Raw genomic sequence first — 23,527 nt, 5'->3', positions numbered from 1 at the left:
CCCCTTGCCGGAGCGAGCACTACACTTCAGAGAGAGTTGTCTTTCCAATCCCCCCCCCCACACACCACACACACTCAGCCCCGCGCCCCTGCATCCCCACTCCCTTACACTCAGCCCAGCGTCCTGCATTCCGCCCTCACACTCAACCCAGCATCCCTGCATCCTTCCTCCTCCGAGGAGTGCAGGGCAGCCAACAGCAGCCAGAGGCCTGGGTCATGCAGTGTAGAGCAGCCTGGAACATGCAGGCCTGGGAGAACAGGGATACACCGAGAGCTCCTTGTGCATCAGCCGAACCCCCCTACACCTCCTGCAGCTCGGAGCAGGGGCTGGGGAAGGGAGTGCCAGGCTCAAAGCCAAAGTCCCTGGTCCAGGAAACCACAGCCACAGCCCCATGGAGCCAGGGCAGGGGCAGCAGAATGGGACCCTGAGACTTCCCCCAGCCCCTGGCTGTTTGCATGGCAGCACCCACAGGACCCTGAGTACCAAGCAGGCTGCCCAGCATTGAGCTCCTACGGTGTCAGTCAGGCCCTGGGGACAACCCCGGTCCAAACCCAGCCCTAAAGCTTTGCCCACAGCCTGCTGCAGTGCATCCAGTCCCCAGCACAGACACTCCTAGTGTCCCAAGGTCTGCCGAGGCTGGCAGAGAAGACAGGGGAGTGTTGTTACAAACAGCTGACTCCAGGAGCTGCAGTTTCAATCTGTTTAATAATTTAAATTAAACCATTCTCCCTAGCTGCAGCACTAGCAAAATGGCTTGGGCATAATTATGTTATTAACGGTGAGTTTCCATTAGCAACTAGTGGTCCACAAAAAGGTTTGCAAGGTTTGGTCCACAGGCCAAAAAGTTTGAAAACCACTCCCGTATACCAAACTATACCCATTTCTAGAAGCTATATATCTATAAAACTTCTTGAATTATACTTGCTGCTCACTTATTAGTGGACATCAAAAGAACTGAGAAGACACAGGACACTTCAGGATGCTCAGCAAGGTAATCTCCTTTACTGGCTTTCTTAACTGCACAATGATCTAAGTTATTTGATTTCCACCTTTCCTACTTCTCTAGCTTGGTAGAGAAGAACACTTAAGATTCTTCTCTTAGAATAGCTTTACAGTAGTTTAGAGTTATATTAGAAACGTATATGACATCCTCAGGGTAACTTCTTTGTTGTTGTGTGGTATTTGCCCAAGTTGTTCTTATCTTTAAAGTCCAGATGCTTGAGGCATCCTAAAGCTAGGGAGAACTTGAGAAATTATATACATTTATACTTAGAAGAGGACAGGCATTGCAACATCTGAACTTCCTCTTTAAACAATTTTAACATGACACACTCCTTCAAAGCCACATATATTTTTCAGTGGAATGCCAACTGCTTTAGAATACAAATGCTTTGGATACAAACGTTTCTGGTTTAGTAAAAGTCTTCTTACCTCTGGTGCAAACATGGTGTCGTAAGTGGGATTGTACTGAACTTCCTTGATAGCAGGATCTAGATGGACTCCCGTCTCCACATCTTCCTGAAATACAACAAAGGTGCTACTGAAATATAATCCAAACTTCTCACATATAGCTCATGTTAAATACCTGACACTAATTTGACTATATGGGGGACAATATGTGTTTTAAATTAGACCTATATAATTTTACTTTTTAGTTCTTAAAAAAAAAAAAAAAAAAAAAAATCAGTAGAAGCTTGGCCAGAATTCTTATTTATCATTTAGATCAGGGGTCTCCAAACTACGGCCCGGGGGCCGGATGCGGCCCGCGAGGCCCTCTCATCCGGCCCATGGAGACCTTTTTGGATTCAAAGGCAGAAGAAGTGAGATTGTTTCAAAACCCATTTGAAGCAGATGTGGCCAGTTGCCCAGATGAACTGCAGCTGGAAGTCATTGAGTTGCAAGCAAATGACCTCCTTAGGGACAAGTTCAAAATAGGACTGGTGGGTTTTTACCAGTTTTTGCCCAAGGAAGACTTTCCTAATGTTAAAACTTTTGCATCAAGGTACCTTTCAATCTTTGGAACAACATACCTGTGTGAACAAACATTTTCAAGAATGAAATACGTGAAGAACAATTTGAGAACAAACTTGTCCGATGATAATCTCAGGTCACTGTTGATGTTAGGGACAACAAATCTAAAGCCAGAAATGTCTGCTATTTTGGCATCCAGGAAACAATTTCACCATTCACACTAATACAGGTGTTCATGTGTAGTGTATGAATGTGTTATTAAATAATAACTGAATAAAATAATATTAAATAAATAATTAAAAACAACATCCATGTTTTGATTGTTTTTTATTTGGACCTCAAGTGTGTAGTCGGCCCCCGAACTGCTGTTTGATAGTTAATGCGGCCCTCGGGCTGAAAAGTTTGGAGACCCCTGATTTAGATGAACAACAAAAGTTTGACAAGTTTTTAATTAGGGCTCAACTTTACCTATAAGTGCAATTAAAACAATCACTACCACCCAATTTCCTAACATTAGCCCTTATATTCCCATTAGCCTTTTGGAGAAAAAAGCAAAGTACTTTGGGATAAACAAAACAGCAGGGGCTTGAGAATTTTGTTCGAAATTTTTTTTGTAGATGCAGGGTTATTAGGAATTCCCTGCATCTCTTAATTCCTTTTCACATACACAGTTTATAAATAGAACCCCATGCAAACTTTCTTCGCTTCTTGATGCAGAAGTCTTTGTACAGATGTCAGCTATCAAGATTCCCTGTTAGTCACTGTGTTCTATTTTTCCCTCAAAATTTGCTGAGATTTTATGATGTAACCAATGATTTTGGTGCACAGCTCAGCATATACTTTGTAGTGGCCCCATTTGTATGTAGTGCTAAAGACCCATCATCCAAAAATCTAACATCTTAGTTGGGCACTTATATATTGAGGCACTAAAATGAATTATCACTTTTGAAAAATTGTGTTCTCCATCCTCAACTCCACGTTGCATAATTCCTCCAAAGTCAGTCAACACTGCCCTTGAGCCAACTACAAGGCTGCCTAAAGAAAGACATTTTCCTAATAATACTAGGAAGCTTATAGTGCTTTCAAAGAGTTTGGACAATGGAAAGAAGCAAGGCAGATACCATATGGAACATAAACACATCACTGAACATGGTTCTGTGGCTACTGATGCATTCTCTCCCACTCCAAAGATCTGCTGTAATATGGCTTCTCTCCTTAGAAATCTTCATAGGAATAGTTCTCATGCTCAAGGCAGAAATACATTTTATATACATACTATATATACAGACCTCTTCTCTCACATCCATTGGTTGGGTCAAAAATGAATGCAACAGTCTGTATCTTTGCCCCAAACTACAGCTAGTTTTCCAGCTTAGTGGAAGACAGTTGATATCAAGCTCACGGACCACAAACACACCTCTTTCTAGAGACCTGCTCATTTTGCCTCATCCTTCTTCTATTAAAATAGACTGCCACGGATCCTAAAAACATGTAATGTTTCCTCCATATCCTGAAACCTGATCCAGCATGCTCTTCTTAATGCCATCTGTGTGGAAGATGAGCACCGTGGATAGAACTGCCTGTTCAAGTGCAGATTCCAATCGATAGGCTGGCACAAATGGTTATCAATAGACATGGGAAGCACTTTCTGCTACAAAAATAAAACCTCTCTTCCATGTGTATTTTATTCTATTAAAGGCTTTCCTTTATCTGACAAAACTAGATAAGCTTTCTAGGACAGGGATGGTATGTAAACAAAGACCAATTCATTCTTATGCATTATAATGGATCAAATGCAGTCCTGGCATAAAGACTGACAGAAACCAATCCCACTACAGGCAGTCCCCGAGTTACGTGGATCCGATTTACGTTGGATCCCTACTTATGAACGGGGCTTTTCTTGCCACGGAGGACGCGGGCGGCGGGACCGCCCAGACGCGCCGCGGTCCTGCCGCTCGCGTCCTCCGCGGCGAGAAAAGCTGCTCTGCGTCTCCCTGGTCTGCTAGGGGAGCGGGGGCGCAGCTAGTGCACCCACCCCCCGCAGCAGACCAGGCTTTTTTTGCCGCGGAGGACGCGGGCGGCGGGACCGCGACGCGTCTCGGCGATCCCGCCGCCCGCGTCTCCCTGGTCTGCTGAGGCGGGGGGGGGGCGCCCCCCCCAGCAGACCAGGCTTTTCTCGCCGCTGGTCAGTGACCAGCGGCTGAATCAGGATGCCTGGGGTAGAGCAGCTGGGGGGCTGCCAGGTTGGTCCCACAGAATTGAGGTGCGGTGCTACTGGACCAACCCAGCAGCACACCAGCTGCTCTGCCTCAGGCGTCCCCAAGTCAGCCACTGCTGAAACTGACCAGCGGCTGACTACAGGAAGCCCGAGGCAGAGCTGCTCTGCCCCGGGCTTCCTGGAATCAGCCGCTGATCAGTTTCAGCAGCAGCTGACTTGGGGACACCTGGGATAGAGCAGCTGGGGTGCTGCTGGGTTGGTCCTGCCACGCCAAGGGTCGGCGCTACCAGACCAACCCAGCAGCACTCCAGCTGCTCTACCCCAGGTGTCCCCAAGTCAGCTGCTGCTGAAACTGATCAGCGGCTGATTCCAGGAAGCTCGGGGCAAAGCAGCTCTGCCTCGGGCTTCCTGTAGTCAGCCGCTGGTCAGTTTCAGCAGCGGCTGAATCGGGGACACCTGGGGTACAATATGTACCAGTTCCGACTTACATACAAATTCAACTTAAGAACAAACCTACAGTCCCTATCTTGTACGTAACCCGGGGACTGCCTGTATTGTCTTCCATGAGAGTTACATCTGCTTATATAAGCTGAGTATCATCCAATAAATATATCCTACTTTTTTGATTCTTGGGCTAAAGATTAAGAAATTCAAAGTGGCAATATAGCTTACTCTCCTCTTTTAATGCTTTTCATTAGGCTCACTTTTAAGGGAAATCAGAAATGAAGTGTTTATCAACTAGTCCTCCAAAGTTCTATGGATCTAAAATAATTGAGATGTCTTAAGCTTCACACATTTTCCATTAGAACAGTGTTTCCCAAATGGTGTTCCGCAGAACCCCGGAGTTCCGTGAAGTGAAAATAAGGGCTCTGCAAGAAAATTCCATTACTACATTTTATGATTTAAAAAAAAAATATTTAAACGTTTATGAATTTTACTGAAAACTATTTTCATTTGTGTTTGCCATGATAAGTATCCCTGTATAATGCCAGCTTAGCCACAGAGTGGGGATGATGATGTCACTACTCAGCGCTGCGCACGCAGTCAATCTGTGGTACGATCCTCTGTTATATACCACCATAAATCCCCGTACTCATTCTCAAGGAGCGTGGATCATGCAGGTGACTGAATACGGATATACTAGCAACGCGTCAGACAAAGTCAAAGCTTCAGCTGTCCGACCAGTTGCTTGTATAGGAGTGCGCAGGCAGTGCTCTAGCGCAGGGGTTCCCAAACTTTTTGACACGAGGACCAGTAAATCCATTCACGAGTTTTTGGAGGACCGGTAACATTCATTTGCATATTCATTAAGCAAATGATGACTATTCAAATAAGTTGTTTCTGGTCCTCCCAAAGCTTTTGATACAGTCACCCACAATATTCTTGCCAGCAAGTTAAGGGAATATGAATTGGATAAATGGATTGTAAGATGGGTAAAAAGCTGGCTAGATCGGGGTTTCCCAAACTTTTTACTTTAGTTGGAACTAGTTTTTTTTCAGTACTGTTTTTTGCAGCCCAAAAATATAAACACATATAAAAAGAGAATGAAAAATGAATAAATTTTCAGTGTTTCACCCGGCTGCATCCTCTTGCCCAGCCTGGGCCAGGGCTTGGGGTACCCAGCGCTGCATGGGCACTCCAGGAAGCGGGAGCAGGAGCATATTGGGGGTAAGGTATCTGGCTAGGAGGGAGGGTGCAAGGAGGGGTAGGGTTGCCAGGTGTCTGGTTTTGTACCAGACAGTCCGGTATTTGAGGGTTTTGTCCGGGAAACAAATTGAGAAATTACCAGACATATAAAATGTCTGGTACTTTCTAATTAGGTAAGTTTATTATTATTAGGTGTATCAGTCCTTAGCTGCGAACTGCCTGGCTGGTAGATGTGCTCATGCTGCCTGAATGTGTCTACCAGCCAGGCAGTTCGCAACTACTCGAGGGAGGGTATGTGTGTGTGTGGGGGGGGGGGGGGGGGGGGAAGAGGAGGAGGAGGAGGAGGAGGAGGAGGAGAGAATCCCCGGCCAGACTCACTCGTCAGCCAGGGTCTGCATGTGCCCAGGTCAGTCCCGCTCCTCCCCATTCTCCTCCCGAGCTCCCCAGTCCAGCCCTGCTGCCCCTATCTACCTCTGCTTCCGGTGGCCGGTTCCCCCCGCCCCCCACCAATCTCCCCCAGTCAGCCCCGCACCCCTGACGACCAGCCCTGCTGCCCCCATCCAGCCCTGCTTCTGGCAGTTGGCTCTACTGTCCTCCTGCTGATCTCCCCATGCCAGCCTCCTCTGCCCTCCCCCCCCCCCCCCCCCCCGGCTCCTGTCCATCCCTAGTTCCGCTGCCTGCCCTCCCTGATCTCCACCGGACAGGCCTGCTACCCTGCTTCTGCCACCCGCTCGCCCCCCTCCCACCTCCACGGGACAGCCCCGCTACCTCCAACCCTGCTTCTGCCAGCCGACTGCCTGGATCTCCGCGGGACAGCCCCACTACCCCCCCAGCCCTGCTTTCACCACCCACCCAGATCTCTGCGGGACAACCTCGCTGCCCTGCTTTAGCCGCCTGCCGGCCCGGAGCTCCACGGGACAGCCCCGCTTCCCCCAGTCCTGCTTTCGCCGGCTGCCCACCCGCCTGCCCGGATCTCCGCAGGACTGCCCTGCTGCCCGTAGCCCTGCTTTCGCCGCCCACATGCCCAGATCTCCGTGGGACAGCCCCGCTGCCCCCAACCCTGCTTCCCGGCGGCCATTTCCCCCCCACCTCCTCCCAGCCAGTGCCACTCTGCTCCCCTCCTGGCAGCCACACTGAGGCCCACAGCCCATAGTTTGGGAAACGCTGCTCTAGCGAATACTTTACTTCAGAATAGTCGCGTGATAAATATAAATTGACTATGATAGATTAATCTATGTGCAATTAAACTAAATGTTGATCTCATGACCTTGTTCAGAATTTGTTTATTATCCTTACTTATTTGTGGTTTACTTTTACAGCTCCATATACAAGACTGTTATTAGGGGTTCCGCAAAATTATTTCGAGTTTAAAAGTGTTAAAATTGGGAAACACTGCATTAGAGCATATGAAGTTCTTCATATGGCTATTATCCCCAAAAGTTAAACTGTTCTTGAGAGCTCTAGTTAAGTTTAGCAAAAGATCTTATTCTTTCTGAATGCTTTTTCACTTTTGCCTCATTTGGATTTATTTTCCTTTATTGAACAGAAATTATGTAGTTTAACCTTTGTAACTTGAAAATGATTTAGCATGAACAGGAATGTTACTATGAGCGGCACACTGTACTCGCAGATGACACATGGCCTTCTGTTGTCTTATCTGACCAAGCGGGTGACTTGATCACCTTACCAATCGGCTTGGATGAGAGCCGAGACTAAACTGGAAGGTCTGGAGAACCAGCTTAAAGAGATATGACATTAGCTCCCTCAATTGGAGAGGAGAGTATGTGTGACAGAGACATACCCATCATTGTTTTAAAGCATGAAACATTGCTCCTGTACTGCAGAACCTGCACTCACTTCTACAGGTTTAACCTCCCTAGTCTAGCACTCTTGGGACTTGACTGGTGCTGAATCAGAGAATTTTCTGAACCATGGGAGGTCAATATTGTCTAGCAACATTACCATCACTTCCATTGCTTGCTTGGCTCTTAGAAGACATTTACGGGTAAATCAGAGCTAAATAACAGCACAGAACACTGAGAGCCAGGACTGGTGGATGCAAATAAACTTCATGGGACCATGGGAAACTTGGCCACACCCATTAAAAGTGGACATCTGGCTAATCAAAATCATGCCGGATCACAGGTGTTGCTGGACCACAGCGTGCCAGATTAGAGAGGTTTAACCTATAGTTAGTTTATGGGTGCAATTCAAGATACTGTTTTAAAAGCTCTAAAGCCTTAAATGGGCAAGAAGATCATTTCTTCCCACCACTTTGTGATTTTAATCTGGGATAACGTACATATATGGACTTACACCAGTGAACTATAGTGGAATAATTATTCTAGTATAGCTGTGCTGAGAAATTTTCCTGTATACAGAAGCCCTAAGTGTACATGCATCCACAGGATCAAATGGGTACAGTTGTAAGAACAGAAAGAAAAAGCATAAACTAGAATTTTAATTCTCCTCTATAAAAATCTTCCTTATATGAGATATGCAGTTTGGTCTTTCAAATTACAGAACAAAATAGTATATTACATATTTACTTAAAGCTGCTAGCTATTCACCAGCATGTTATGCCCATCTGAGCTAATCTTGCTAATTTAATACCAGGTCCACCACAACGTACTGCTTACATATGTAAGATTTAAATAGTTTAACATCTAGTAGTCTAAAACATACTGGGAAGAGAGTGGGAAAAAAATCAGCAACTGTTTAAAAAGCAACCTAAATAATCTGTTCATATAATAACTAGGACAATAAAATCTCCAAATATTTTCCTCATTTTAGAATGTGTAGCTAAGACTGTTTAAGAAAACAATTCAGGAAAGTACTTCTATCATACTGCCTCATATTGGAATTGTAAGCTCAAACAGAAAGCCTGTCTTTCATTAGACCTGTGTGATTAAAAAAAAAAAAATGCATACACAATCATTCCATGGCTCCTGCTTGAGCAGGCAGTGTTGCAAACTCAGACTGACTGACCTCATTCTTTTCATCACATGACCGTCCCAATTCACTGGTCCTGGATGACAGCAGATACCAGTACATTTGCAAACCTGAGTTTCATATCCCATGCTCTTGACTAGGAATAGCATAATGAACTAATCTATTCATTCAGCCACAGACAAAGCAACTACAATAGGACAGTAACAAAACAGTTCCTTGAATGGTACTACTTACTTGCACATGAAATTAGGATTTTCCTTCATGACCTGTGGAAGTTTCCTACAACATTCTCAAATCATGCCAAACAGTTTATATTGGCAGACTAGCAAGCATACTATAAACACCCATCTCATTATTTCTAAAGTGAAGATTACGATCATTTATGTTATTTCTAGGGAAAATTCAACAAACTGACCAGAAACGCTCTCAGAGTTGTCTGTGATACTTCCACATATAATAACTTGATATTAAGATGCCAGTTGCTTGCTATTCTTTAAATTTTAACTATCAAGGAAGCCTAACTTTATAAAATGCCAAGAATCTTTAGTTATATTATTTTTCATAATATAACTTTTCTTTTGCCTGTTAAATTCCTCTCTCAGCTACAGAATGGAATCCAATAGATGACAGATTGTGGTATAAAGGACAATCGTCAGTAGGATAACTATAGCAATTCTGGTTATACTCTACTGTTAGCTCAAGAGTGTTGAGTTAGAATCGCACAATAAGTTGATTCTCATACCACAACATGTGCATCCTCTAAATGTGAAGACTGCTGGTCCTTGAAATGAATGCAACACATGCTTTAATTACAGTTCCACATTACAGCATCTCCAGCTTTACTCATCATTCCATCAAGCAAACTAAACTTTGGTCACAACGTGCATACCCAGCCAGTACACTACTGAAGTGTGCCTGGTTTTCTCTCCATTAGTCCATTTCACTTTTAGCTATCCATAAAATAATTTGAAAATGTGTCTATAACTTCTTTATTTTCTTCCAGGTATCTACTGCAAGTGAGATCTAGACCATATTAGTACATACATTCTTGGAATAGAAAAATGTATGCTCTTGTGCAGTATGTTCTGAAATTTATAACATGAGAATCTCTTGTTAGTTTTATGCTTCACAAAAGCCAAATTATATAATTTGGCATTTTATCAATGCATTATGCTGTATATGCTTTAATCTTCAACATCACTGTGAGACTAGCAAGCAACCTTAATGATTAGTCGGACTAAAATCACAAAAATGCTTCATCTGTCAGCTTCTCTAGAACAGTGGTCTATGTACATGGTGACTCCTGTATACTTGCCATCTCCATAATGGGGAAGGGAGGTGTATGGTGAGGTCAGAGCTTCTTCCACAGCTGGGAGGCTCTAGTGTCTGCAGTACACCTTGCTGCCATCATAGATCCCCCTTCAGTCCCATCAGATGTGCTTGCAGCATATGGATCAAAAATAGCAAAAGGAGCGGGTGCAGGGAAGGGATTCCAGATCTTTGAGACATTAAAACTTTGTCTACACTCAGAGGCTTTGTCTACACTGCAGGGTTTTTGCACAAGAATCATTTTGTGGAAGAGATCTTCCGCAAAAACTTCTTGCACAAAAGCGCATCCAGACCTCAAAGCACATCACAAAAGCATGTGCTTTTGTGCAAGAGAGCATCCACACTGCAAGGACACTCTTGCGCAAGAAAGCTCTCATCAGAGCACTTGTACTTTTTCCGATAGGGGTTTCTTGCACAAAAACCCCTCCGGAGTGTCCACACCTGCTTTTCTGTACAAGAGCTGTAGCAAAAAAGGAATTATTCCCCATGGGGAGAGGAATAACTATACCTGCAAAAGCCCTTTGTTCTGCCGATTTACTTGTGCAAAAACGCACTTGAGGTGTGGACGTTCCGCGGGTTTTTGTGCAAAAACAGCTGGTTTTGTGCAAAAACCTTTTTGTATACACAGAGCCAGAATGTTAAAGTACTGCCACAACAGTACTTTAATGGAACAGTATTGTTGCAGCATCAGTGGTGGACATAACTCTCCCAGCACTGTAAGAAAAACACCTCCACAAGGGATGTGGCTGGCTCCCAGCGCTTAGAGCCTGTCTATACTGGTAAGTTACTGCATTGAAATTTGCTGCACTCTGGGGGGAAGGAGTAATTTTTCACACCCCTGAGCAAGAAAGTTCAGCACAATAACTTGCCTGTGTAGACAAGCCCTAAATCATGTCAGCTTCCCAGGGGCCTATTCACACTTCACAGTCCCTTGCAGCTTTTACTTCTGCTTGTTAGCAATGTTACAGTAACATCACAAAACACTTACACATTATAAACTATGAAAACAATTTGACAATATAATTGTATGGTTATACAACACAAATAATGTACTATAACTGCCTAATTAAACATCATCACAACAAAAGAAATTATTGAAAAAACTGTCTGCTGGATCTTTTATTCTTTGATATGTATGTGTGACAGTGACAGAAAAAAATCCTCAAACACAGCCGATGTCTGCAGGCATTATTCAGGCACCCCTCCCACCAAAATAAGCTAGCCTCAGTAAAGATTGCAGGATTGGGCTCATAATTGGCTAAGGAACAGAACCAAAAGATAATGTTCCAGTGATTTATATTAAGACTTCACAATCCTTTACAAATAGGATATTATAAAAATTTATCTTTGAATTCAGAGTCCAATAATTTGGGCCAAATTCTGCTGTCACATGTTAATGTGTGATATCCAGTGAAATTGATGAGAGATGTACAGGCACATCTGACAGCAGAATTTGGCCCTTACACAACCTCTCATTAAGTTCTGGGGTAAATTGTGGGTTAAAAAACCTGTATAAATAGGCCATCATCTTTCAAATGTCATATATACAAAAAAACCCACAAAAACCAAAAACACACACACACCACACCCGCCAAAAACAAACAAACAAACAAACAAACCAAAATTACATTTCTACTGTATATTTTGGTCAATAAAACAATGTTTTCAGACTGTAGGATAGTTCCACACCAGCTAGCCCAGTAACTAACAAGGACATCTTGCTTTTTATAGGATTGTACTTAGCGTTGGTTATCAATTAAATTAAAGTCCTGTAAATGGAGACCCTATCCCATGGGTCACGAACTTAAGAACCATAAGTGACTTATACAAAAAATATTAAGTCAACAAGGGGGTCACCAAATAAAATTAATAGGCAGCAGGTTTAAAACAAATAAAAGGAAGTATTTATTCACACATTGCACAGTCAACCTTGGGGACTCCTTGCCAGAAAATGTTGTGAAGTCCAAGACTATAACTGTCCCTAGCCTTCATTTGTCAAAAACTGGGCATGGGCAATGGGATGGATCACTTGATAATTACCTGTTCAGTTTATTGCCTCTGGGGCAGCTGGCACTGGCCATTGTCAAAAGACAAGCTACTGGGCTAGATGGATCTTTGGTCTAACTCAGTTTGGCTACTGTGATGTTAAATTATAAAAATCAAAAAACTAGAACTAGCAAATAAGTTTTGCTATTGTACACACTTAAGAATATATTCCCCTTTTAATACCTATGCATGTTTGAAGTCTCTGCTATTGTACAAAGATTAAAAAGCTGAACTAATCAAGAAGCAACAACAGTTTATACAATAGAAGCCAGACACCAATCTACTCAAGCTATTCATATTTTATTCTTCAGTCCCAAAATCCACTAGACTCTAGAATGGTGCAAGGCTACAGTTCAAATCACATAATTGCAGTGCTTTTCTCAATTGTCACCCTTTACTTTCATCCATCTCCCATCTATCTTTCCTATGGAAGCTCACCTCTATAATACATGGCCAGTATATTGCTTCAGCCACTACATACACCAGCTAGTGTAGCCATAGTGTGTCAGCAGACCAGTAGCTTCTGGCCTTTGTTCCTCAGTCGACTTTCTGTTCCTCTAACACAGTAATGCCAGAATCATTGTACCAAATACTCATTTGTCTTTATTTTGCAGATAAAATCGCTCAGAGTCAATCAGAACTGTCTGCCTTCATGGGGGGAGAATATGTGCTAAAGGAGACAATACCACGCCATCCTGAGGGTTAGGCTGGGGTCAATCCTTGATGTACAGTAAAACTGCGTTATCTGTCATGCTCGGGGGTTACACAGGTTCTGGTTATCTAAAAATTCCAGTTATCTGAGGGTCCCATCAACCTAGGAAAAACTAATGGACAATAATAGTAAAACTCAAGTTTTTAATATTGGTAGTTTTGTAATGTGAGGCAGTTGGTCTCACATTTCTATTTTGAGTTAAAGATGATTAATAGTTCTTAAATAAAAAAAAAATGTTAAGCCAATCTTGGTAAACCAAGCAAGGCCTGTGCGCCTGAAGATGTGACAGTATTGTGGCTGGGGGCAATGCCAGCTAACAAAGTTTTCTGGTTAACAGAGTGCCAGATAACAAAGGTTTCACTGTATTGAAGATTTTGGAAGTACTTTGGTCATCAATTTGTACTTAAAACCTACATCCTTCCCAGGTGGTGAAAGCATGCAGGAAAGAACTGGGTACATTGTTAATAAAATTATCAATAGCCCCTTGAAAAAGGGAGGTACCTTTTTCCACTGTAAGAAACCCAAGTACAGTAAAACTCCGGTGGTCCGGCATCCAGTGGTCCGGTACGCCTGATGGTCTGGCACCAACTGCAACCCGGAAGTGCTCCGGCAGCTGCTTCAAGTTGTTAATCAATTACACTAACTGCAGCTGGATCTGCAGGCGACAGGCTTGCAATTTATCTTTGCTCTATCTATTGCCTCTGGGGGGCAGGAGGGGAAGGAGAGAGGGAGGAGAAGGGGACCGAGGTCAGTGGCAGGGGCGCCAAACTCTCCGTCATGTTGCAGGGTGGTGGAGAGAGGGCAAGAGGAAGGCAGCTACTTCAGGAATTTCTAGTCAATTACACTGCCCCGGGCTGGATCCACAGCCGACAGGCTCTCAGTCTACCTTTCCTCTCTACTGCCTGGGATAGGGGGTCGGCGGGCAGGCAGGGGGGTGCTGAACCCTCCCTCCTGTTGCAGGGAGGCAAAGCCTGCGAGCGGCGGAAGGGGAGAGGCGGCGAGAGGCAGGCAGCCGCATTCAGGAAGTTCTAGTCAGTTACACTGCCCCGGGCTGGATCCACAGCTGACAAAACTTGGAGTGCATTTTTCAAGGGTTTCTAAATATTAACTGTTGCAAAAAATGTCTTTTCCTGGAGTTGTTAAAAAGCTACACCCTCTGTAACACTGATAAGTAGCCTACAACCAACAGAAATAAGTCCACTAGTACACCGGGGCTACGTCTACACTGGCATGAATTTCCAGAAATGCTTAAAACAGAATAGTTTTCGTTATAAGTATTTCCGGAAAAGACCATCTACATTGGCCACAGATGCTTTTCCGGAAAAGCCCTTTTTCCGGAAAAGCATCTGTGGCCAATGTAGACGCGCTTTTCCGGAAAAGAGCCCGGATCGTCATTTTCGCGATCGGGGCTTTTTTCCGGAAAAGTCTACTGGGCTGTCTACACTGGCTCTTTTCCGGAACAGTGTTCCGGAATAAGTACTTATGCCCGAGCAGGAGCAGAATAGCTTTTCCGGAATAGCGGCTGATTTTGTACAGTAGAGCGTCGTTGCTTTTCCGGAAATTCAAGGGCCAGTGTAGACAGCTCGCAGCTTATTCCGGAAAAGCGGCTGATTTTCCGGAATAAGTGGCCCAGTGTAGACACAGCCCAGTGGCTCAGGCTTTTGAAACTGGTACTGCAGGCATGACCTTTAAATGTAGGTAAGACTCTGCTGGGCCTCAATGCATTATCACTGCTACTTGCTATTTATCATACCTGTTTAAAGCACTTTACAGATGTTAACTAATACTCCTGTCAAACTCTATACACTAACATCCCAGAAAGATTAGAAGCTCCAAAATGTTTGGTGGAGGGCCAGGCATCACAGAATGCACAGATAAGTGTCAGATGAGCAGCTGTGGTAGCACATTCATCTTTAATTGAATACTAAATTGGTTACTAACCTTCCATATTTTATAGTTCTGAAGATAATTTTCTAAAAGTGAACCAATGCAGTCTTGTCTTTCTGAGCTTACAAAACAAAATCATGCTTCTGTTACTCACAGGTTTGCCAAGAAATACTAAAGTGAAACATATAAAGCACTGATCAGACTTCACTGGTGCTATTCACAGCACTCTAGGCAGGAATTGAATCATCAAGAATTATGTCAATTTCATCCTACTGCTACCTGGGAAAGCTATAAAGACATAAAGATAATAGGGAGACATCAAAACAAACAAATGTAGAGGCTAAACAGCAGGGACCCATCTCTCTCTATAAAAATCTTTTCCTGTAGGACAACAGAGTGACATCACCATGTCACTCTGGAGTCCCGCCTGTCTCCTCCCCCTCTTCCCCAATACCGGGTTGTGCGCCATGGCCTCCCACCTCCCCAGTGCTCGATGGCTGAGGGGAAGAGCACAGGGTCTGTTGAGGCCTTGGAGCAACCCCCCATCCCCTCTGGCGACCAGGAGAGGAGTGCAGGGCCCAGCGAAGCCTCAGAGCAGCACCCCCTCACCCGTTGGCAGCCAGGGGGAGAGCACAAGGGGAGCACTGCTTCCCCCCTTCCCCACAGCCAAGGGAAGAGTGCCAGAGCTGGCAAACCCCCACGGATGGGGGAGAGCTAGGGCTGGCAAGGCTTTGACCCTGCCAGGCAGCTGGGGGGGGGGGGGGGAGGGAACTGAGGCTACCTCCCGCCAGAGAGAGTGGGGTTGGTGAGCATAGCAAGCAGGGGGTACAGTCCTCTAATATCAAATTAAGATTCTGAATCCTATAATCAATTCTCTAAATCAAAGCTTGAAACTATTAGATAGGAAATGGGGTAAGATACCTACAATTTGAAGTGTGTATACAAAATGGAGGGAGGGTTAAGGGGCATGAGAAGGGAAGAGGACAACATCCTAAAAGTCTGAGCCTCACTCTGATGTTATTCACCTTTCTCCTACCCCAAAAGCATGCTGCTAAGAGTGGTGAGCTGAACAGTGGATTGAAGACACCTGTTAGCACGATCCCATCACGTGGGAGAGTGGGAAGGTCAGCATTAGCGCATTAATCTCAAACACCCTTCCCCAGCATGGGAAGGGGGAACAGCATGGCTGTGTCTAGACTGGCAAGTTTTTCTACAAAATCATCTGCTTTTGCAGAAAAACTTGCCAGCTGTCTACACTGGCCGCTTGAATTTCCGCAAAAGCACTGACGATCTCATGTAAGATTGTCAGTGCTTTTGCGGAAATACTATGCTGCTCCCATTCGGGCAAAAGTCTTTTTCCGAAAAACTTTTGCGCAAAAGGGCCAATGTAGACAGCAGAGATTTGTTTTCCACAAAAAAGCCCCGACTGCGAAAATGGCGATCGGGGCTTTTTTGCGGAAAAGCACGTCTAGATTGGCTGCAGACGCTTTTCCGCAAAAAGTGCTTTTGCGGAAAAGCGTCCGTGCCAATCTAGACGCGCTTTTCCGAAAATGCTTTTAACAGAAAACTTTTCCGTTAAAAGCATTTCCGGAAATTCATGCCAGTCTAGACGTAGCCCTTGGGTAACACGAGAAGCGGATTCTCCCCCTTTCACCAGCATGCACATATCACATCGTAGGCACCTTTCTCCCGAAAGCGATCTGAACGGTGCAAGACCTGATTTGGAAGCTCAGCGACAAGGCCTAAGACTTCAATCTGGTTAAGAAGGTGCCACAGCAGAAGAGAACTGAGAGAAAGATCCACCCCCACACCTGCCTGCAACTCAAGGGGTCGGGTACCGAGATATGAGCGCGCTCCGGACCGAGCCCCTGCCAGCCCCGAATGCCTGTCCAGCAACCTGAGCCTCCACCCCGAGCCCCCAGTGGCGCAGCTGAGGGCGCCAAGGCCGCAGGCGGCCTCCCCTGAAGCGCCCAAGCGAGACACACAATAAGGGGCAACCCTCCCCGCGCAGCTGTCCCCCGCCTGGCACCGGCCCAGCAGCGCGGCGCAGGGGGTTGGAAGGGATCGGCCCGTCCCAGCCCAGGCCCTTCCTCTCCCTCCTACCTTCACAGCCACCTCCGGGGCCGCGTCCACCGCCAAGGCCTGCGGGCCAGGGGGCGGCGAAGCGAGGTGCAGCACCGCGTCCCGGCTGGCCACCAGCGCCGGGCGGCGGGAGCTTCCCTCGGTGTCCGAGTCGGAGCCCGAGTCGGAGCCGCCGTAGGAGGCGAGCGCGGCGATAGCTGCCGACATCTTCGCGAGGAGGAACCGCGGGAGCACCCGGAACAAACGCGTCCTGCCAGTTACATAAGCTCCTCTGATCCGATTGATTTGCGCTTTGTTGCGACTGAATGGAAATTACTTAAATGCGAGTTTTTAACATAAAATACTTATAATTTTCTGCGTCTTTTACGAAACATGATTTTGGGAAGCAGAGTTCCCTTCCCAAGGTGCTGAAATAGGGTTAATCTTTCAGGACTCACAGGAAGGACTGCAAATCCCAGCGTGCAACGCGCCGCAGCAGGACAGGTCGAATGTGATGGGTCTTGCGGGGTCTAAGCAGGTTTCACAAGAAAAAGGCTCTTTCCCTGTTCCCGCGGAATGACAAGCACTCTTTCCCTACCAAATAAATACTTAAAGAATTACATAGTAAAACCCCCACAACTAAAAAGATCTTGAGAATAAGACTAATGAACCAGGATGGCATGGTACTGCTAATCATCCATGGAAGGTACTGTAGTGGTAGATACACAGTAAGCATAAGCTCTTTCAATAGATACTGATTTTCCAAACATTGTTTGTGCTACGGAGCTGGTCCCATAGCCAGAGAACCCTTCATGGATACAAAATCTGTATTTGTATCTGCAAAAATGAACCACGGAATCTGCATTCACATCTGTGGATATAAAGCAGATATCCAAGAATTTGCAGGATTCTACCCGTTACTCACATGTGTGCTTAAACTCCCCCCCCCCAAAAAACAACCTTGAATCAAGGTTTTAGATGCTTGGTTCAATATTTTATCTGTAAATTATAAACAAAATATTGCCATAATATGAACTCTACACTTCTGCTTCCCTTTATTCCAACGCATCTAGGAAAACCGAAAACACAATTTGCCTAATTTCAACCTCCAACCGCTGGATTGCATTCACTCTAGTAGAAAATGATATACCGGTAAGTGATCATCCAACACTGAAACTAGACAAATTCAGATTGGAAATTAATGTGTTGGAAATAAGGTCTTGAAACCTATGAATCACCACAGGTTGGCTTCTTCTGCAACCGACATCTTCTACTGTCCAAGGCAGCACTAATGTCAACCTGATTGTTGCAATCCATCAATTGCTTTGTTGGTTTCAATATGAAATTTATGCAGTTGATAACAACGCATGCATTGTCACTTCTTCTCACACACATGGATTTCACCCTCTCCCTCAGGTAAGGGTGATATCTGCTGATACCATTATTGGACCTAACCAAGTGAGTTATAAGATCAAGAACACATATTCCTGCGCATCCAGAAATATAATTTATGCTATCATGTGCCAAAAGTGTCCATCTGCTATGTACATTGGACAAACGTCTCAGACACGTTGCCAAAGGATTAATGCCCACAAAACAGATATCAGACAGGATCACAAAGAAAAAACAATTTCTTGCCATTTCAACCAGAAAGGACACTGTCTCAACGACTTATCTACCTGCATTCTGCTACAAAGACCTTTTACATCTGCACTTGAAAGGGAATCCTCTGAACTGTCATTCATGCTAAAATTCGACACTCGGGGGGGGGGGGGGGGGGAGGGGGGGAATTGAACAAAGACCCCAACTACCTTACCCATTACAAAGATAGCTTCCCCAATTATCACCTCTAATATCATTAACTCACAGACACTTACCTTCCTCCCCCCCATCCCCCTTCTGTTCTGAAATGTGATTTGTCCTTTTCATATGTGTTCATTTTTTTAATTGTATCCTTTGGTATATATGGTTGTGACTATTTTCTTCCACTATTTGATCTGAGGAAGTGGGTCTGACCCACGAAAGCTCATCATCTAATAAACCATTTTGTTAGTCTTTAAAGTGCTACATAGTCCTGCATTTTGCTTCAGCTACACCAGACTAACACGGCTACATTTCTATTACTATTCCGTCAGATAAGTAACTTTTAACTGCCCTATTTCATACACACCGATGCATGCACATATTCAGAGAGTTCTGCGTACCGCCAGGACCCTCGAACAGAAACCTTGCATCTGCGCACTAACCACGAGGTCACGCTGCGCTAAGTACAGCAGGAGACACTCGATGGAAACAGCCCCTCCCACTCTCTTTGGAGCAACAAGCAGCTCCACCCACTCTCCGTCTAACCACTCCTTTCCCATTCCCATTGGCTGCCCGAAGCCGGCTTTAGAATACGTCACAATGCCTTCGGCCCCTCCCCCCCAGCTCGAATAGCGAACGAACTGGACTATACCACCTGCCATTTTGAGGGGGTGTGTGGAGAAATCGGGGCTCCCTAATACTCAATGTCACGGATTTTGGGGGAGGCATTCACCTAGTTCCTAGGGGAGGCGGCGAAGGCCGGTCAGGTGTTGAGTAAACAGCCGCCACACGCTTGGCGAGTGTGTCCGGGCCGGGGAGAAGCCCCTCCTCCCACGCGCACACACACGCGCCGCTCTGTGTCTATTGTGAAGCCTTTGGGGAGCTCCGCGCCGCCGCCCCCCAGCTCGCGCCGGGTTCGGGTCCTTCCCCTCCACAGCGAGTCTCTCCAGCAGGGTGAGGCGGTTGGAAGGAGCCGTTTGAACTTCGGATTCGTAGCGAGCAGGGAGCAGCGCGAGCCTCGGGGGCGCTGAGAGGGCGGGGCTGGTCGGCGGCATGAAGGTGTGAGGGGAGCAGCGCGCTGAGCGGCGAGAGTAAGTGCCCCGCAGTCTGCGCCTCCTCCGCCGTGACCTGCGCCCACCGCGGGGAGGGCAGCGGCCCTTCATCGGCCCCCGCCATCCTTCCATCCCCACCCAGAGTGACACCTTCGCCATCCTTCCCCCCTCAGGGTGCCCCCCATCTGCCCTGGGGTGAAGGGAGCAATGGGGGTGAGCCAGTGGGGTCCCTCTCTAGCTGGCTGCAGCTGGTGTTTGGGTGTGGGTGGGGGGTGAGCGCCGAGCCTCCTCCGGCTGTTGCAGGGACAGGTGTGTCAGTTCCTCGCCTCTGGCTGCGGGGTGAGGGTGGTTTTGCACTTTTAGCAGCGAAATGTCTCCCCCCCCCCCCCGCCTCCAAGTGCAGCACCCAGTGCAGAGCCTCACTCACGGGGCGGGACCTTTCCATTGTTGGGGTCAGTAATTGATGGGGGGGCGTTCGTTGGTTGTCACAAGACGCTCGCTACTACCCTGACCCAGCCACCTCCGCTTAATTTATGTAATGAGGACTGTAGAGGCCAGAGGTGGGAATGGATGATGGAGCTAGATGCGATTTGCCTTTTGAAGAGAAGCAGATTCAATCATACTCACTGGAAATAGCTGCCAATTTGAAAGATTGCTACCATTGTTCCGCTGTTGCCTGTGAGCAAAAGACCTCCAAACAGCAATCCCAACACCATGTAGCCCTCCGCCTCCTCCAGCCACCAAAACATCCATCCCTCTGTGCCAGTTTAACGTGTGGCTACAATAATTATAAAATGTAATAGCCCAAAGTAATCTGTACTTGTATCTTAAGCATGTAGGAAGTCCTTCTAGATCTATTATTCATGTGTCTATGAATGATTTTGTTTCATTCAGTTTTGTGTTTTGGAATCAGAAATAAATATAGTAATTAGATGTTTTAGTTTGCTTTCTGATGTTGAATTTTCACATTTCTAGCAAATATTTCAGTTTTAAAGGAAACCCACTGGATTCCTTTGAAGGTATCAACAAGAGTAAAGCATAGCAAGTAGAAAATGCAGCATGAGGCTTTTATATTTCTTACATGCTGTTTTTAATTTTTTTTTTAGTGATCATGGCCTCTCTAGAACCAAAGTAGCAGAAATAATATTGACATAAAAATAACTGCAAGACTTGTTTTAGGGGAAATTTCTGTTTTCTAAACCTTTTTTTATTTTGACATTTGATGTGTACAACTTTTATTTCATCTTTATAAATGGACTATGTATGGTACAATAGCAAAACAAGTTTTGTGATTTACCTTCTTCTTAAACACCAGATGTGAGTTACCCCATATGTGATTTGTTAATTTTGAGAATACAGCTGTCATTGACTCTCATACTGCCTGCCAGCAATTGTTAGGTGATTCTATAAAAGTGCATTCCTTGTTTTCCTGGTATGCACCTACAGGGTGTTGTCTGTAGTTGCATGGTATAGTTGTTGAAAGGTAATAATGTATTTCAAAGTCTGTTTGTCAAACTAATCTTTGGTGTAACATTGCTATTTAAATATTGTATCTCAAGTATTATGCTGCAAATCATTCAATTTATATAAAAGCAATATTTTCTTAATGCTGAATCTCTGTTAAATCAATCTGTGTATATTAATCTCGTACTATCATGGTGGAAACTACAGCTTTTAGTTAAACTCTGTTGTGCTTAAGATATTATAGTAAAGTGTAATCATTTAAGGGTCTGGAGTAAAGTCACAGTACAACCTTTAGAATTATTTGCTAGTGTAAATTTGCTATTGTCCACCTGCTACTTCCAGTGAGGTATGTTGTCAACACATTCTTCAGAACTAAAACAATGGGTAGGTCTACATTTGTGGTGGTTGTAGAGTACAGATATTGCATGTCCAAGTAGCGTGTCTATAAACAGTGGTAAAGAACAATGATTCTCAACAATGGGACCTCTTCGGAGGGCCGTGAGCCAGTTTCAGGAGGTCCAACAAAATAAACCAGAGAGCAGGAATGGTGCTGGAAACCAGTGAGTATTGGATAGAAAGCCAAAGCTTGGACCCTGCTGCTGAGATCTAAAGCCAAAGCCCAAATAATTTAGCTTTTGTAGAGCCTTGGATGCTTGGTATCCCCTAACACCAGCTCCGGCTTTCAATTGATTGGTTATACGGAAACACAGCTGTTGGGGTACAGGTGTGCAGTGCCATTTTTTTATAGTATATTGAGAGGTGAGGCCTCAGAAGGAAAAAATGTTGAGAACCCCTGGTGTAGAAGGTGAGATACAGCTTTGGTGAGCAGACACATCAGAACCTTAAGATATGTACTAGTATAGTCGATTAACTGATAAGCAAAAGATTATGGGATAATGATATAGACTACAGGCAGTCCCCAGGTTATGCGGATCTGACTTATGTCAGATCCGTACTTACGAACGGGGCTTTTCTCACCCCGGAGGACGCGGGCAGCGGGACCGCCCAGACGCGCCGCGGTCCTGTGTCCTCCGGAGCGAGAAAAGCTGCTCCGTGTCTCCCTGGTCTGCTGGGCGGTCCCGCCGCCCGGGTCCTCCGCGGCTTTGCTCCGCGTCTCCCTGGTCTGCTGGGGGGGGAGCCCAGCAGACCAGGGAGACGTGGAGCAAAGCCGTGGAGGACCTGGGCGGCGGGACCGCGGCGCGTCTGGGTGGTCCCCCCGCCCGGGTCCTCCGCGGCTTGCTCTGCATCTCCCTGGTCTGCTGGGGGGGGGGGGCGCAGCTAGTGCGCCCCCCCCCCCCCCCCGCCCCCCCCCTGGTCTGCAGCAGACCAGGCTTTTCTCGGGACGCCTGTGATAGAGCCAATCCAGCAGCACCCCAGCTGCTCTGCCCCAGGCGTCCCCAAGTCAGCCGCTGCTGAAACTGACCAGCGGCTGACTACAGGAAGCCCGAGGCAAAGTTGGTCTGCCCCGGGCTTCCTGGAATCAGCCGCTGATCAGTTTCAGCAGCGGCTGACTTGGGGATGCCTGGGGTAGAGCAGTTGGGGTGCTGCCGGGTTGGTCCCCGCAGCGCCGAGGTGCGGCGCTGCGGGGACCTACCTGGCAGCGCCCCAACTGCTCTGTCCCAGGCGTCCAGATTCAGCTGCTGTTGAAACTGGTCAGCGGCTGATTCCAGGAAGCCCGGGGCAGAGCAACTGTGCCTCGGGCTTCCTGTAGTCAGCCGCTGGTCAGTTTCAGCAGCGGCTGAATCTGGATGCCAGTTCTGACTTACATACAGATTCAACTTAAGAACAAACCTACAGTCCCTATCTTGTACGTAACCCGGGGACTGCCTGTACATGCATTTTCCTTCCTTCGCTGCCAATAAATTTTTTAGTAGGCTGGCCAGCAGCCTGGCTCAGTCCTGGCTTGCGACAGGTCCAGGACCTACCCCTGCTGTAGCACTGCTTTTCAAGTATATTAAGATCCAGTTGGGCAGGCAGCTCAGCTCAGTTCTGGCTTGTACCGGATCTGGGAGCTCAGACCTAGCCTAGACAGGGACTGCTGCCACCCTACACTGCTGCCTCTTTCTCAGGAGCAGCAGCTGGTCTGCAAGGGGAGCTGGTTTTTAAACTGGCTCCCCCTTGCAGACCAGCTACCACCTGGCACCCCTCGCTGCTGCCTCTGATACAATAGCTGCTGGCCCCTAGGGACTATAGAATAGTCAACTAACCGATAAAATGTCATGAGGTTACTCGACTATTCAATTAACCGGTACTTGACATCTTTAGTATGTGTCCTACACGATTCTTTCCATGGCCAAACCATGCTTCCCAAACTCCCACATCTACACTGCTGTTTTGAGCAGTGCAGTGTCCCATTACCTCCCAACTGCTGGATACTTTCCCCAC

The 23,527-nt window shown here is 46.1% G+C and overlaps 2 protein-coding genes across 7 annotated transcripts in view; one reads left to right on the top strand and one right to left on the bottom strand.

Annotated features, from left to right (window-relative positions):
* Positions 1-19,474, bottom strand: part of CDC40 (cell division cycle 40) — a 57,838-nt gene extending 38,364 nt beyond the window's left edge. Inside the window, exons 1-2 of one of the 2 annotated variants that reach the window (XM_025184742.3) lie at positions 19,360-19,474; positions 1,432-1,518 (exon numbers count right to left, since the gene is read on the bottom strand). In XM_025184742.3, the coding sequence (XP_025040527.1) occupies positions 1,432-1,446 (15 nt within the window). In that variant the 5' untranslated portion in view covers positions 1,447-1,518; positions 19,360-19,474. Of the gene's footprint in view, positions 1-1,431; positions 1,519-16,865; positions 17,265-19,359 lie in introns of those variants that run through there. The other variant, XM_006123197.5, reaches the window with a different exon arrangement.
* The window catches only part of WASF1 (WASP family member 1), a 192,436-nt gene continuing 188,357 nt past the window's right edge, over positions 19,449-23,527 (top strand). For all 5 annotated transcript variants that reach the window (XM_075923109.2, XM_075923102.2, XM_075923105.2 and 2 more), the window contains exon 1: positions 19,449-19,717. The gene's annotated coding sequence lies outside the window, so the exon portion shown is untranslated. The remainder of the gene's footprint in view (positions 19,718-23,527) is intronic.

This window comes from Pelodiscus sinensis, chromosome 3, assembly GCF_052426305.1.
Source record: "Pelodiscus sinensis isolate ZL-2025 chromosome 3, ASM5242630v1, whole genome shotgun sequence".
NCBI classification, from domain to species: Eukaryota; Metazoa; Chordata; order Testudines; family Trionychidae; genus Pelodiscus; species Pelodiscus sinensis.
This window is presented reverse-complemented; position numbering and strand designations above follow the sequence as displayed.